We start from the raw sequence: 17,763 nt of genomic DNA, 5'->3' as shown, positions 1-17,763 counted from the left end.
TGTGGGACTATATTTCCAGCATTTATTAACCAAATTAAGCAAATGAAATTTAAATTATGCTTTCATTGTCTTATTAACATATTAATGAATATACATCAGTGAGTTGAACTAAAAATATATCAAAGATTTGCATGTCTGATTATCTTTGTGGAGTTTTGCAACTCACAATTTGAAAGGAGGACAGAAAAAAAGTTGTGTCAACGTCTCTGCAAAATTACAGCTTATAGAGCTTTCCTAATCAAAGGGTTGTTCAGTATCTTTTATAAGTTAAAATGAGAATCTCTTTCTGATTGAAGAGGACTCGTTCTTGGAATTATGCTCAAAGCAGTCATTTCCAGAACTTTTGAAGCGGTAAATGAGAATATTTTAACCCCAAGCACCCCCAGTGAGCTCCTCCCAACCATTTTCTTTCAGAGAAATGCAGGCAGATTTGTGCTTTAGCACGCTACCCTCTCGAAGCAGTACTCTCGAAACAAGCAAAAAGGAGAAAAAAAATGAACAGAGGCACACAAAGAGACAGGGAAAGCTATTTTGATGATGAAATTGTTGGGAGAAATCAGCTTGTAACCACTAAATGGAAAAAAAAAATTGTTAAAGCTGTGACTACTGAGTTAAGACTTGCATGGCTATTCAGCTCTGCTCCTTGCTGCTTTCACACTTTAGGATCGCTGCACAACTCAGCACAATCTGTGGTTCAGCTCGCCATACTTCCTCCACCACTGGAGAAAATAATTGGAGAATAGACAATAATAAATTGGACTGAAATACTTAATGACCATCGTGAATGTAATGAACTGAGAAATATCCTAGAAACAAAGTAAACTAACGCTGTTGTCTGAAATACCACAAATCCACTGCTATTGCAACCTTCCCAAGTTTCCACCTCCAGGTACCATTTCAGATCATTTCCAAATCTGACACCTTTTCCACACTTCTCCAGATTGCGTCCGCAATACCGAACACGCCTGTTGGCCACGTCTCTCATTTTCTATTAGACACCTGCATTCTTTGAAGAAAGGCTGGCACTACTGGAGGATATCCTTTGTGCTCAAAGCAAGCTGATGTACTTCTCATGTTCAAGAGAATGCTAGCAAATGTTTAAAATGGTTGATCCTTTGAACATATGAGTTCAAAAGAATGTTTTTTTAAAAGATGGCAGAGTTCTCAATTTCTTTTGCTCAGTTTTGCTCTTACCCTGACCTCTCGGCAAACTGATGCTCACTAAAAACAGTTTTAGGGAAAAAAGAAAAGGATGGGGAGGGAACAAAATATTTTAATTTGAGCTGGACTCACTCAACCGTTTCACTTTCAACTCTGTAAATGCGTAACTAGTGGGGTAACAATGGTGAGAACAGGTAGCAAGGTTCAGGAACGCCAAGTCCATGATGCTGCAATAAAACACTAACTCAAAACTCCTACCTGAGGTTGGCATGTGTTCTTCAGTGGTAGTTTTCTTTAATTGCTTCCTTTTGGTCAATGTTATTAGCAAGGTGAAGCAGAGGCCAGCGTACTCAGGTACACAAAGACAAATCCATTAAATACGCACACAGAAATGAGGTAAGTGAATCTGCAAATGCACACAAAGTATTGGAGCTTCTTCAGTGCAGACTGCCACCAGTCATCTGCTAAAAAACCTGACCTAAATGATGTGGAAGTCAGTGTCTGCAAAAAGAGCCTTGCTTCCTGCAGCTTTAATCTACTCCCTTGGGAAGGGGCAAAAGCCTCTCCCAAAGTTTATTTTTTCCTGGCATCTAGGATAACCTAGGTATCGCTGCTAGTATTATGCACGGATAGCAGTAACAACATCTTCAGAAGAAATGAGAGTTTGCTTTTATAGAGACAAGGCACTAGTTTTCCAAGCATTTCACGTGCTGATTAACTACATTTCTGTACGGGGAGCAGTACAGATACTGCAGCATCAATGCTCAGTTACTGATTGCCAAGGACAGTTTTGTACACCAACAATTTCCAGCAGCTGCAACTCGAATCCTTCAGTTAGCAATTTTATAATGGGAATGATAAGGAAAAAAAAAAAAAAAGAAAATAGCAGTGATGTTTATCTTTTTTTTTCCTCCATTTTTAACTAGGACAAGACAGATGACTAGAGGCGCTAAAGGGACAGAAAGCCACAGCTTGCTAGATATTAGAAGATAAATATCTCCTCAACAAAAAGATTGTGCTGTGAGAACTGCCTACGAATCGCATTCTCCTGCCGCCCATGCCTTATGCTGCCTAGTTTATTAATAGAAGGCCTCGCCACGTGGCGATTCAAATTGTGAGTAAAGGTGAAAAAGCAAAGCTGCTGGCAGATAACATACAAGCTGCTCAGAAGAAATGACGCAGGCTCACTCTTCCCTCAAAAAAACTAAAACATTCAGAGAAGCTCAGCAAGTTTAATTGTACAGTTTGGAGTGATTTTGCTTAGCTGTCGTGCATTTTTTTTTGTTGGATTAATTCTTGCACAGCCAAAGCTGGACTCCAATTTTTTTTTAAAGAGTGTACGTGTGTGTATGTGTATAAACAGAATAAAAATAATTCAAAGGATTAAGCAGCAAAGAAGGGTATGAATTACAAGTATTTCACCCCAATTATGTACCAGCTTTCCAATTTTCTATCTTCTGATACCTTCTCCTGCAGCAGCTCTTCCTAATTAAAATAAATGAAGTACTTGTTCTTATTTACATCTCTGTACACTAACGTTCAGGGATCTCAAGAGAGACCATGACAAACCTGGAAGGATCTCCAAAGAGCTTTTCAGCAGCAATGTGGCATACTGTCAAGAGTGGGAAAGCTGGCCAACTGGCAAAAACAACAATTTTAAATGTTCTTGGCCAGGCTAGGCCTGTAAAAACAAGATGCTTTGTCAGCCAATGTAATGGGCACTTACGTTCATAACAACTCCTTTTTTTGCTGAGTTTTCTAAGAACAAATCACTTGCTGATGTTGACATCCGAGTGCTCTGAAGAGTGCAGATGGCCAGCAACACTGAACACAACATGCTAAGACACAAGGAAGCCAGTTGCTTTGCTGTATAAAGGCCATCCAGCAAAAATTCTAGCCCACTTTCTTTATTTCCTTTTCTTTTTTTTTTTTTTTTTTAATTTTCTGGTGTGTGTCAAGAAAAACTTTCAACTTTGATTAAAAACAAGCTAGGGGAGATCACAAATCTTGGTCCTTCAACCATGTTCCCCTTTGTAAAAGAAACTGTGTCACAGAACACATTCACCCAAAAACCACATGCTGCTTGTTCTACAGAAGGTGGGCACTGCCAAACCTAATTACCAACCTCCATATAGTCACCCCTGGGAGGTCTTAAACCAGTAAATGATCTCTCTGGACCACAACAGGTGATGGACACCATCTTTGCACTGTAAGCTGCTTTTTAGTAAGCCAAGAATCAATGACACGGGCCAAGCATTGGTCATGCAGCCACATGCTGCCACTCCACATGCTGCATTTTGTGCTTTAACTTGTGTATTTGCAATCAGTCTCTATACAGATCTGTGTCCTGTAGTGAAGGAAGGGGCATTGCAGGGACAGTGGAGACACCTGCTATTACTTACATGACAGTAGTAGTTCAAGGTTCATGCTTTAGCTGCCCTGCTAACCTGCCTCAAACCAAACAAGACATTTGGTGATGGGGGGGGGGGGGGGGGTATGCGATTTATCGTCTCTGAATTAATGCGAAGCCCTGAGGAAACACCAAGGAAGCTCACAGCCATCCTCTGTGCTCATTAGTGACACAGGAACCCTTGTTGTATGCATGAAGTACAAAAGCAACAGAAACACTGGCTCAAACTTCCATGTGAGGTTCAGAGAACAGAGAAGGAACCAAAATGCATACAGCGACTGAATTACACAAAGAGCACTAACCCTTCTGCTTCAACCCAAAAATACTCAGGAAGGTTGTAGCACAGATTCCAATTGCATGTCTGACTCCAGTGACTTTATCCAATTTCACAGTTATGTTACTCTGGAAATCACAGACTCCAAAACACTAGTTGGCAGGGTTTTCTAGATATCCCCAGCCCTGCCTTCTGCTCAGAGCAGGACTTTCATAACCGTAAGACCAGGTGAGCCGTGGCTGAGTCCTGAAGATCTCAGAGCATCCAATGCCATAAGGTAACCTATCCCAGCCCTGCAGGAACAGCAAATAAAAGGTTGCAAAGTTACAGCAATGCTTTTGGTACGGAACAAAAACAAGATTTAAGGGCTGTAAGCTGAGGGCATGGTGCCAAAGGAGTACCTACCTGGTCTGGCAGAACGTAGCTGGCAGACAGACAGGGTGAGGATTTGCAGAAAAGCCATGAGCAGACGGGCAGAGAACAGGGAGGATGAGAAGAAGGAAAGTCCTTCTAACTAAACATAAATGTGTAGCACCAATTCCAGAAGAAGGTGTAGCTGAGGGATAAAACGAATTCGCTGAAAACATTTTTCAACAGCCACGTCTCCTGAATCCAGCTGCCCTCTTCCCGGACTCATCATAGTTTGTATTCCAAGGTAAAGTATTTCAAGGTTGAAAGGCATTAAATATGCATCATTACTATAACATCTATCTTCATACAGGTAACCTTCAATTAATCATAAATTCCCAACATGATATCCTAAACTTGGCTCCTATCAAAAATATTTATGTCTCACGTACGTTGTTCTATTTCAGTACTTCAGCAAATCCAGTTCCAGAGGAAGAACAGCTGACAAGAAATGTATGTGAGTGGGCGAGACATAAATATTTTTGATAGGAGCCAAGTTTAGGACAAATAAACGAAGATCGAAACTGTAAGTACCACTAATCATAAAATATATCAAGAGTTACTCGATGTTAGGAACATTGCTTGCTTCATAGAGGATGAACTGATGAGGTACACACGAAAATATAGTCAAATATATACAGTGTAAAAGCTGGACAATTATTTAACTACTATCTCAATTTAATGCTCTTATTTCTCATTCACCAAATTTCACTTGGCTTTCAGGAGAAGGTGACAAAAATCAGACTGATGAAGCGAAGGACTACAGAGGGTACCCTGCAGAGGATTAAGAAATAACCGAGTTAAGTAAGCCAACTGTGCTCCAGTTTCCTCCGTGCCAAGCGACCCATTGCCCTTTATGGTTTTTATTTGCTTTTCGCCGTACCGCGTTATGTAACTGTTCCCTCCGGCTCCTGGATTCCCAAGGTGAACAACAGCTCAAGTGATTACATTCGTCCTGGTCGCAAAGGTGATTTTTTTTCACTGACTTCTACTTACCGGATTTCATATTTTTAATCACATAAAAATATCGAGCCTGGTGCGGTTAAAGTGATCGATTCAGACTCTGCACTTCCCCACTTCTGGCGGGTACAAGGCTCCAATAACATTAACCACTACAGAGGTTAAAACAGACTAGGGCTGGAAAGGAGAAATGGTTTGGTGGCTGCTCTTCCTTCCCCTTTTCAGGCCGCACTGCCCTTGTTTTGCAGTGAGGGTATCTAGAGCTGTGTTTTATCTCAGTAGGCATCTCTTCTGGTGTCCTACAAAAGGCGATCTGTCTTCTCAGAACGCATCCTACACAAAAAGGACTGCAAGTCCACTTCCTGAAGTTATTTCCAGCAACATCTATGAAGCAGCCTGACCTGGAGTGCTTGCATCTCGTGTCCAGGGACAAAAGCCAGCGCAGACACAATCCCTCCTTCCCCACAGCATGGGTTTACTCATGACTTCTTCCTAATCTGATCTTGCTTCAGCAGGAAAATCTATTGCTGGAGATAACCGCAGCCTGAGCAAACCAAGTCTTTCACAGACTTGTGCTTACAAAAAGATGCACAGCGCCAGCAGACCCTCAGTGGCATTCAGTCTGTAATCCTGGCAAGGTAATGAGATTTGGAGAAGCTAAATCCTAAGATTTTTATTACACTGTGAAACCACGTTCAGTTTTAATATTGGTGAATGTGTATGAATTCAGCTTACTGTTTGTTTATAGCACAGTTGATGCAAATTTTCATCTAAACTTCTGTGGAATACACACAAGGAACACGTCAAAAACAGCTTTGGTGTCCCAAAAGTGTAGTTTGGGACCTACCTCATTCTTTCGCAAAACAGCAAAAAAAGTCTTCATAGTCTTACAAACTAAAAGTTGATCAGATTTCAAACTTCAGAGCATAATTTTTTGACCTTCAAAATTCTAGCATTTCACCTCCCACATAAGAACATGTGACAACTGTCTATGGTCATTTTGAATTCTCTGCTTCTCTCTGAATCATTAGGGTTTGGACCCAACCATTAGCAGAGAGCAGATTTAATACACCTCAGGTAAATTCTGAGTCACCAGTTATTTCTTCAGCATCTGCTGAAGAAATTCTTGCACTGGCAAAAGATTGGTTCATCTAAGTCCTTTAATCAGAAAGCATTTATCTAATTGGTGAGAATTTAAAGTGACATTCAAAATATTAGTAGATTTTCTATATTATCAAAATCTGTTATTAATGTTGGCCCATTCTTTTAAAAAATGCTTGTTTTATAATGAGGATGTCATACTTCATAAAATGATATGGGATGTGAGACTGCTCTTTGTCCTTAAGTTTGCAAGAAATTGTTCCAATTTCAAAACATGCTGTGGTTATACAGTAATACTCACCAGCAGTATTCATGCATACCGTTAACTAAGTTTTATGACACCTCTGTCAGATGGATACAACTGTTTTAAAATCAGGAAAGAGAAGAGATATACAATGTTTGGGGAAAAAATGCAAATCCTCATGTTGTCTTTGACACAAGGTATTGAAGGAAAAAACCTCTAATCCATAATCCTGATGCAATTTCCTCAAGTCTTTCATGAAGAATCCCGAAGCAGAATACCAAGCATGATGTCAAAGTAGCACAGAAAATGCTATTTGCCCACAAAACGTGCTTAACTTCCTAGAAAACTCCAATAACAGTGCTACTACGTGGACCACCACTAATTTCAACACTGAAAAGAAAGGAATGTGAAAACACCCACTCTGTGAATAAGTCCAACTGTAAAAGCCAAGAGCAGTAATTACGCTAATTATCACTTGGTCACTCTCAGTGTCCTGGTTCCAGTTAGGACAGAGTTAATTTTCCTCATAGTAGCTGGTAGGGTGCTATGTTTTGGATTAGGATGAGAAGAGCGCTGATAACATGCTGATGTTTTAATTGTTGCAGAGCAGTGCTTACACCAGGCCAAGGACTTTTCGGCTTCTCGCTCTGTCCTGCCAGCGAGCAGGCTGGGGGTGCAGCAGGAGCTGGGAGGGGACAGACCCAGGACAGCTGACCCAAACTGGCCAAAGGGGTATTCCATACCATCTGACGTCATGCTAAACAATATATAGGGGTGGCTGGCCGGGGTGGGGGGCCGGCTGCTCGGGGATAGGCTGGGCATCGGTCAGCGGGTGGTGAGCAATTGCATTGTGCATCACTTGTTTCTTACACATTATTATTATTAATACTATTATCATTATCACTATTATTATTATTATTGTTATTATTATATTCTTGTCTTAATAAACTGTCTTTATCTCAACTCACCGGCTTCACTTTCCCGTTTCTCTCCCCCATCCCAGAGAAGGAGGGGGGAGGGTGAGCGAACGGCTGTGTGGTGTTTAGCTGCCAGCCGGGTTAAACCACAACACTCAGGTATGAGACTGCAAAATATATAGCACTGCAAGGAAGTAAAATTCAATTATTTTGCCCAGCCCTTTAATGCTTAGAAAGAAGAAAACGGAAAAAATGATGACCTCCTTAAAAATCTGTCTTTCAGAGTCCTCACGCTGACCAGGTCTATTGCTCGTGACAAGAAAGCACTCGAACGCACCGTTTGCTCTCAGCATTTTTGCCCTCAGCTGTGCAACCAGTCTTCAGCATTACCTAAAACTTTTTTTTATCTCTTTTGAGAAACAGAAAACATGCACGCTGCTCTCCAGTTTTCTGTATAGCATATGATTGTCAGAGAAGCATCAGCAGAGCAGCTCCAGCATTTGTGACACAAGCAGTCTGCTTCAGTGCCAGTCTGCTTAGCCAGAGGGCCTAAGTGACAGGTATACACGATGAGCAACAATTGCTGGGTAAAATATTCCTATTGTTATTGATTTCCAATTGTACATGGACAACAACAAAGACTGCCAACAAATCAGAGCAGAATACCAGTGGGAAGAAAACATTCCCAAGGGCACATCTAAAATGACAAAGTCCGTAGAACAAATTTAAATACACCTTAATAACAAGCCAAAGTGCAAAACCAGATCTGTTTTTTTTTTTTTTCTCCTATCAATGACAAGGTCAGATATAAATCTGTGACTTGAAAGGCAGCAACTGAAACTGAAGTCACTGCAAGTAACCTGATGTGGTGCGGCAGCCAAGGTGCACCGTACGGTGCAGCGTTAATCCACCAGGGCAGGAAGGACGCGAGAAAGGCAACTCCCCGGGTCACCCCATCCCTCCCAGCAGATTCGTGTCCGGTTGAAATTTCATAAAGAAATGCTCAGAGAGGGAGAACAAGATTGAAAGGACGTAAAGAAGCGGGCAGGGAGCTACAGAAGGTTTTTTTTTTTTTTTTTTTTTTTAAATCAGCAAGGTACAGAGATGGAGATGGCTAAAACCATTGTGCAAAAATCAGATGGGCTGTTCAAAAGAAAAGAAATGACTGGCAGTGATGAGTGCCAAATATCACGAACTGATAAAGGAAAAGGCAGGCTAAAGTGCAACTATTTAAGGATTTCTTTTAGTCGGATTGTTAAAGAAAAGGGGCTTTCAAAGTAGAGTATTCATCACAGCGAGTACATTCATCTCCTTTTAACCAGGACATATACAGAATATATAACCAATATAAAGGAGACTTCAAATGTCACTCTAAAATCTTCACTGAAGGCTTCAAACTGCAAGTTACACATCATAAAAAAACTTCCCAGATTTTGGAGCGCCAATATTAATGAATGTTTCTCATCAGAAGTGTCTTTAAGTGGACTAAGGGTTCAGTTTTCTTCTACAGGATGGTAAAAGTTAATTCATACAAGTTATAATGAATACACAAAACCAAAAAAAATCTCTGTTCCACCAGAAAACATTCACAAGATTTGACATACTTAATGTAAACTTTGCCTATTTATGAACCAGTCACTTGAAACTGCCCCTCTCTAGCCACATTAGGTCTTACATACATATTCTTTCTTTCCATCATGGAAGAGTTGACTGATTAAAGTTCAGAGGTAGCAAGCTGAAAGCAAGGTTACTTACTGAAGCAGGAGGAGCAGACACTCCCCAGGGTGTCAGTCCAGACAGAGACACCGAGAAAAATCAGAGTGACTTTAAAGTCTGGAAAGGTACATTTTATACCAAACACTTCTTCGCTTCTGTTGAAACATATGAAACATTAATGCCAATTCACTACACATCAATGCACTTGTATACTCCCCTGTTATCAAGTGTCCAAATGAAAACGGTCTATTCAGAATACTGTTCTGAATTATCAGCCAGCTTTCTTCTACAAATCTAACATATCTTCACTGTTCACCAAATTACATCTGTGACTGACAGTTTTTACCTTTCAGAAACTATGTTCTTTCAGTCAAGTTTCAGAAAGGCAGTAGCGTATTTATTTTTGATGTGCTACAAAACTTGGTATTGAGAACAGATATAAATGTGCTAACGATCAGGAGTACGTAAAAAGGCTATAAAACCTGGTAGAAAGAGTTTCAAATCCGGGGGCTGGATCCAGCATGCAAGAACAACCTGTTCACCCCATAGTAGTAGTCTCCAGTTCCATCCTCCCAGGAGTCCCAGGCACACATGGGAAGAGGCTGAAAGCTGGATGAACTGACCTCACAAACCACTTGCTGCTATTTTCGGTCCTGAGGGTCCCCCAACTGCCCTGTCCCAGCCCATCAAGCAATGGTGCAGCCTGCTGAAAGCTTTTCATCAGAGAACCTATTTAACCCTAAGCTAAAGGTTATGCAAAACAGCTCCTTAAAAAAAAAAAAAATGACTCACGTGGTGATAACCCTAATTATTCCGTGATTATTTCTTTAAGTACCAGTCTCTAATACCCTTATTTGCACCAAATGTCAGACTTACTGACAGCTTGCTACTGCCCTGTCTTCAGCCAAGGAGGTAAAAGTTACATCCACTGGTTGTTCAAAAAACACATTCACACAACTGCTTTTCCTGGTATGTTTGAAATATGAAACCACACTGCTAAAATAGTTCTTTCTGGTTTTGTCATAGGGCTTTTTGTTACGAGAAACAACAAGATCTCAGAAGCATCTATTCTTGCTTCATCTTCACATCCCCTTTCTCTGCACAGAGTGGAAGAATTACAAATGTACTTGCTGTTTGATGTTACCGTAATAAGGCATTACTGGGGGAAACAATCTCAAAACAGGAGTCACTACCCACAGAATTCATTTAAGAAATACAACCGTGGTTCTGAGTTTAGGTGGTGTTTTTTGTTTTGTTTTGGTTCTTTGTTTTTACGTATACGTGGGTATTTTTCACACTTGCTCACTAATGTACTCACTCTAATCTACTCATATAACCTTTTTTTCCCCCCTTTTCGATTTGTTACTAATGGAATATAATTGTTTCTCAAGATACTGAGCAGAAAACTCCACTTTTCTTGAGGCTGGGAAAAAACTAAAAACGTACACCATTATTGTGTTGTTGGTTACTGCAGAGACACACTAGGGGAAGGCGGAGGAGGATCAGCACTTAAGAAGGCTAAGTTTTCAAAGACAGAGGAAAAGAGAACTAAAAAAGTACTTTCAACAACATATACCACCTCAGCAGGATCCCAGTTTATTTGTGCTTTCATTCTGGCCTTGGTAGAGCCACACAGTTAAGTCACTGAGTCTGCATGGGGATACTCCACATGCCTAATACAGGTACTGCTTTGCTATAAGCTACCAAAATATTACAAAATCAACTTACTCAGTGTTAACCATTAACATCAAAACCCTACAGTATGCTCACAGTATCATATGCAGTACCTACAGCTAAGACATTAATTTTTACAATCCACTAACACGTTGAAGAGGAAGAATATACCAAATTTGAATGTGGGAAGCCATGCCTTTAGGTATATGATCACATTAAATTTAAAGATTAAAAAGAAATGCAGTGTTCAGCACTGATAGCGTTCTCTCTCTTTCAGGCAGTTAAGACCAGATTGCATAATGCAAACAGTAATAAAGATCTACTTGTAAGATAAAAATAGGTACTATGTAAAATAAAGGAGAGTCTTTCCCCTCATTTGTCCTAAAATGCAAAGAATGCTTGATCATTTATGATGCGAACTTTACTCTTTTTCAGTTTCTACTTTGCAGATATTACCCAATTTTGTTATTTGATTAGTTAAGAAAAAGAAACTTACAGTGCATGGAATATAATTTTAATAACTGCTAGTATGGCTGATTTTATGTTTGATTTCAATGATTTCAGATTTTCCAAGTTTGAAGTAGAGAGCTCTCAACACACACACAAGCAAAAATTGCATTAATCTCACAGAATATATCTGCGTCCAAAGAGGGACCACAAGTTCAAGTACATTAAGATAAAAAAAAAAAGTACTGATTTGATTTGGATGCAGTAAATTCAGCAATGTAAAATGTCTCAGTGCATACATAGCTAAATCAGGTTTACATAATTTACAAAATAAAGCTTACCTGACCATTTTTTCCCAGTTCCATTTCTACTATTGCAACCGGAGTATTTATCTGATCAATGTGTCTTGACTGTGACTTCAGATCCACTCTCCAGTTCATGTTTTTCAAGACGTTATCCCAACGGCTTTGATTTACCAGGCTTTCGTGGATCTTTACTCGGTGGTTCTTCCAAAATTTTGCGAGGACTGCAGCTTGATCAGATGTGATGCCACCTTGTTTTTTGGTTTGGGCAGTGAGAAAAGCCTCCAGCTGATTCAAATCCATGTCTGCTGAAGCAATTGACTGTAGGGAAAATTAGAGGAGAAAAAGGGAAAAGCTTGCTCAAAAGTATTTTTTAAAACTCTAAGCTGAACAGTCCACCAAAAGGTTGTATCTTTAGGGTTTTGCAAATACCAGATTTTAAAAGGATAGTGCAAACAAAACTCAGCTATGGAAATAACCTGACAACTTCTATTACAACTCATTTTGCCTACACCACTTACCCCACACTTCTACCCCAAGACAGCTGGAGGGTAATGGATCTCTAACAGTAGGAAGGAAGCTGGGAATGCCTTTGGGAATGCAGCACAAGATAGCGAGGAAGCTTTACACAGTCAGCTTGGCCCTTTTCCCCAGTATGTCCCAGGCATACCAACTGGCTTGCACTGGGTAGCTGGGACAGGCATCCAGTACGATACTGCTGTCCTGGTGGTCTGTTGTATGGGAAAGCAATTGTAAAAATGTAATTGTATCAACTGTAATTGTAAAAATCTCAAATTGTTAAAAACGCAGCCGCGGCTTCTTCTGAAGCATCAGTGGACTCTGCTACAGTAAAAGCCGTATGCGTGTTTTGCAAAGGGGTTGCAAGGGGTGAAGCAACAGAAATGATTCTTCCAAAACCCACTTTATTTAACAGACATCCACTTTTTCCACTGATCTTTCCAAAACTGGTAATCCTACAGCCTTAAATTTGCATCGCCTAACTGGGAATGTTCGCTAAATACGTCTCTGAAGGGAGGAGAAGAAAGGACGTGAAGGGAGGAAACTCACTAATTTCCCCATGGTAATTTCAAGCAGACACTTCTGTTTCATCCTCACCCAAAATGGACGCGACTTATCCATGCCGCCTCCGAGAACATGTGAATGCAGAGAGCAGCAAGGCAATGCGAAGCTAAAATCCTTGGGATTTGTACCCATTTTCCTTGACACTGTATTCCTACTACTGCACTCCACACATTACCAGTGCCAAATACAGAAGAAACAAAGCCCTCTGGTCTGAAACGTCCCCTGGCTTAACACCTTCACCACTTTCCAAGACAAAACGTAATATATCTGTGCCTTTTGAAGCCACTGCTCGAAAGGAGGCCTAGCGCTCATCCGCAAATGGCGCTGAGGGAAGCAGCCATCTTGCTCCCAAAGCCTCGGACTCCCCACAGATAGATACAAGATCTGCTGCTTCTCCCCATTGATGGTCTACATTCGTCAGCAGAGTGCAAAGCACACGATCTTAGTCACATCAAGAGTGGCCTGAAATACAACAGCAGATTTAAAAAAAACAACAAAAACCCACACAAGAACTAGTCCCGGACAAAGAGCTCGCACGTCGTGCAAGTGACACAGAACAAAGGCAGGAGATTTCCTGCGTCAAAGCAAGTGAAGCCAACAACCACCTCCACAAATACACCACATCCTTCTTAACCTGAGTTTTTTCAAGAGAAAATATAAAATAAAATCAGAAACAACTGCCCCCACCCTCCAAAAAACAACACTCAGCTTGTGATCTGCAACAGGATTCAGCCTTTTATCATCCAGCACGTAAGAGCTTTCTCCTGAAACTTTTGTACTATTTTGTTTTAAGAGGGAAGCTCTGCCTTCCCAAAGTCTCATGATGGATTGGCTGCCATCTGTTACATGATTAAGAAAATAAACGGCAATCCATACTAGAAGTAACTGCTCTGCTGTATCAGGATTCCAGCTTAATCAGAGTTCTGGTAATTTATTTTAAGATGTGAGATGTCTAGTGTACCATTGTCTTCTTCAATTCATGGTATCTGTGCATTGATTGCTTTTTATCATGAAGATATTTACCTGGAGGCACATTCAACTCTAATTATCTTGTAAGTGACAAAAGCATTTTTACTTTCTGTTTTAAAAGAAGTGTTTATTTAGACTCACATTCCTTTCATACATACAGGTCTTTCATGAAGAGGACCATCTTTTACAGCAGCGTGAAATATGTTCCCTTTTAATATTTGTCATATCAGTGAATTTGTGCGAGGACCTGTTTGTGCGTTCTCTGACACCTACCACCTTTCACCATTTTGTGCAGGTTTACGAGTTACATTTAAAACCTGTGTGTGTTCATGCAGCAGAAGCACCCTGATATAGCTTGCTAACAAAAGGCTATCACACCAAACAGAGGAAGGAAACCATGTGTCACAATTAGCAATCATTTACATCTCTTTCTCTTGCAGATAAGGGTGCACATTTACATGCAATACGGATCACTTAATATTGTGGATGCGCGTAGCTAGAAACCAGAAGGTAACAACCATACTGAGTTTTGGTGGAACATACATCATACAGCGTGTGTTATAAATAACACACTGATATAGTCCATCGTTCAGAATAGAATCTCCCTCAGCTTGCAAATAAGATTACTATCTAAAAGTTACTTTACATAAATACATATATAAGTGAAAAGAATATAAATGTTAACTGGAAGAGAATGCAAACAATCAATGAGTTATACCTCCCTATAACTGCACAAAGATATTACCGAAGACACTTTCTTGGAAATTCACAAGGAAACCCATCAGCGATAAAGGTCTTCAAGCAACTGAACAACAGCAACTCATTGTAATATTCTTCATCCTAGCTTGGAAACATTTAATTCTAGCACAGGAAACCAGATATAAATTACAAAGAATGAAAGAACAGTTAAGGGCTTCACTGATCTTCCATCTCTTTTCTTGTACAGATACTTGTACAATTTGTTTTTAAACAAGCACAGTTGTCCTCCCATGAGTGCTCATATGAATGTTGACTGTTCATTCTGAATTCTGAACTTTAAGCTCGAGGAAATGTCTTAATTTAACTTGGCTAAAAATTATAATTCTAGTTATATTCTGGACATCATTACGAACAGTTTTTTCCATTATTTTTAACAATGCTCCTACGTAATAACATAGAATGAGAAATTACAGTGAATACACCTTATTGCTATTTCTAAGGATTAATTGAAAAGTTAAAAAAATGAGTGGTTCTTCTGTGTTTATAACTAACAGCAGATAAAATGCATCTGATTACAGGTCTCCCTCTCATGCTTTTTAAACACTGGGAGCTTATGAGCGTTGAGCACCACCAGGACAGTGAGCAGCTGTAGTACAGCTCCCACTGCAGCGACAAGATACCACTGCTGGAATAAACAGATACACCTTGGCACCATTACTGAAAACTCCTTGGGACTCAGAGGTGTTGAAATCTGCTCTATCCACCCACTCCCACAGCTGAATCACTTTCAGCATTCTTTCAAGAGGTATACAGACAGACCTTGAAGCGCAGGATCCACTGCAGCACCGTGAGTCACTCCATACCATCAGTGAGACACGTTAGGGTATTTCTAGGCTAAGTATATGGTACATGGAGATCCTGCCTTCTTCCCCACCTAGTCTCTTCGGCAGTGCTCCATAATCGTATTTTTGCAATATAACATTGTGGCCCGCTTTTCATTTACAGCCTGTCCCCATCTCAATCATGTAACAAGAAGCGTCGTGTTAGAAGCGTGACACCAAGGGTAGGATACAATTCCAGTTTGTATTGCCTATCACAAATGATTTACTACTTCAAGACAAATCTTCAGCTATCAAAGATTCCATTTACATTACTACAACTACTCATTCAAGTGACTAAGGCACCATGAAGTCTATTTTAAAAACTAGAGTCTCTAAGAGACCTTTTTTAGACATCAAAAGCTTCCTCACGTTATATACTCTGAGATTTGTAAAAACATGCACTTTTTCCTGGGAAGCACAGCTTATGCACATCAGACAATGAGCAACCCATGACAGCTTTACTTTCCAGAGACTGGGTAGGTGTTTTTAAGCAACAAGAAACAGATGTGGTCACAGACTTTTCTTTGTATTCATCTTCAGTAGATACCCATTATCTCTTTGAATATAATTCAGCCTATAAAAACATGACTTCAAATACTATTTCCTTAATGGAACAATATTTGATAATCTGGGGAGTTTTGTATTTGCTTAATTAGATCCATTAGACATGTGCTTTGGTACACAGAAAAGGAAAACAGACTTAAAATCACTCTCTCTTCTGAGAAATAGAGACTGACAAGCATGCAATACTAGTGAGAAACAACAATTGGCAAAATCCACTGGGAAAAAGAACACACTTCATTTCCAGAAATAAAACATGACTTGTCAACGATAATGGAAGAGCTCCAGGAGCTGGCCACGACGGTGTGTGCAGGCATTTTCTCATCCGTCCAAGTGACTTAGGCAGCTTCTAGGGCCAATGGCAGCTTCAGGCAGGAGGGCTACAAGAACATCTCTGCAGCCCTGTGGTTTCTGAACCCTCCTTTTTAAGTATGTACTAGCCAGCATCTCTCCCAAGCACTGCTGATGCACCCAGTCCCGTAATAAAACAGTTATTCCCACAGACATTCCCCGGATATTAATGCAGTAGACTTTCCCACGTTTCTTAAGATGATAGAGGTTTTGGACTAGTTGGTAGGCTGTATCTCACAAACACTGTGTGTCAGAGTCTATGAGCTCTCCTGAGAACTGGAATTAAGACAAAATTAGATGCAACAGCCTGTTTGCTGCATTGGAAACAGTGATCCATCTTTCAAAAAAAATACAGAACTAGAGGCCTGTCCACCTCACCATATTTGTCATTCAGAAATCACAAGTGACTTTAACAATACATTTAATCAAAGTACAAAGATTATAATTAAAATCTTTAAGTCTTCATCCATGGGATTTCTTTCGTTCAAGCTCCATACTACATCCAATATTACTTCAGTTTGCTTTGTATTGAGCTGTAATACAGTCAAAGTGAATATTAAACCATTTGCTTACAGAAAAGAACTGACAATCATCAGGAGCATAATGTATTTTGTTTATACACCCACTGTTTAATTTTTTCCCAGCGGGTAACAGAACTTGTGCAACATCTCTTTCTTATTCTAACCCGTAGAGCCTTTTGATTCATTGCCCAGGAGACACTAACCAAGTCAATGAATATCCAATGGACACGTAAGTATTTTTAAGTTTGGGTTACCCTGACTTTTATTTAGCTGTCTTCTTGGACGGCACTCACAACACAGTAACGAGAAAATTATTAAACTGATACTGCAGATGGGGGAAAAGAAACGTGCTCGTGATGAAGTTTCAGGCAAAACTACATCCTTCCTGCATTTCTAATCTTATTTAGCTTGATTTCACACACTTATCAAATGTGCACAAGGGAAGATAAAACTTTTCTGAATGGATCATTTCTGTGCTCCTCCATTTCCTCCGAGGTTCCCACCAAGCAGAAATCCCCAAAACCCAGTATCTTATTTTTTTTGCATATAAATTCACATACTCCAGTGTTCTCTGGTAAAATTACTTTCTCATTTGAACATGAAACTCAGTAACAATAGGATAGCATCTACGCAGCTATTTTTGGCCTACCTTACAGCTAAATGCCAAAGAGATCTCAGCATTAGTTTTTAAAACCTTCTGAAGTTACCACAACATTTTTTCTCCAGCCTGCCCCTACCATTAGTCTGTACGTCTGCTAGAAGTGACAGTTCGGACTCGTAACTCCCTAACACACCACTTCCTAAACTTATTTGCAGGAGGTGTCTTTTTTTTTGTGGTATGAAGGCTAGTTTGATGACAAAGGGAGGATGAAACGTTGATTAAAACAGCCAGTCACCACATGAAGTGCAACCTGAGCCATTCTCCTGTGGTCAGAGAGAACTTCCTGCAAACCTACAGCACTGGCCTCAAAACAGCATCCCACCCCAGCCTAAAAACCATCTCTGGCAGAAAGGAAACTGAGAATCATAGGGATTACTCTGTCTGGACCTACTTAAAGATTCTGCCTGCGCTTACAGAACCAGA

At 40.2% G+C, this 17,763-nt stretch overlaps 2 protein-coding genes across 3 annotated transcripts in view; both read right to left on the bottom strand.

Moving 5' to 3' along the window:
• CRLS1 (cardiolipin synthase 1) overlaps positions 1–17,763 on the bottom strand; it is an 81,045-nt gene that overhangs the window by 41,832 nt on the left and 21,450 nt on the right. The gene's annotated exons all lie outside the window — the stretch shown is intronic.
• COMMD1 (copper metabolism domain containing 1) overlaps positions 1–17,763 on the bottom strand; it is a gene marked incomplete at its 5' end in the record, with an annotated part of 74,333 nt that overhangs the window by 41,832 nt on the left and 14,738 nt on the right. For both annotated transcript variants that reach the window (XM_083832188.1, XM_083832189.1), the window contains one exon: positions 11,654–11,935. In XM_083832188.1, the coding sequence (XP_083688314.1) occupies positions 11,654–11,935 (282 nt within the window). The remainder of the gene's footprint in view (positions 1–11,653; positions 11,936–17,763) is intronic.

Source organism: Anser anser, assembly GCF_964211835.1.
Source record: "Anser anser genome assembly, chromosome: 3".
NCBI lineage: Eukaryota > Metazoa > Chordata > Aves > Anseriformes > Anatidae > Anser > Anser anser.
The sequence above is the reverse complement of the archived record's forward strand: the minus strand, read 5'-3'. Positions and strand labels throughout refer to the sequence as shown.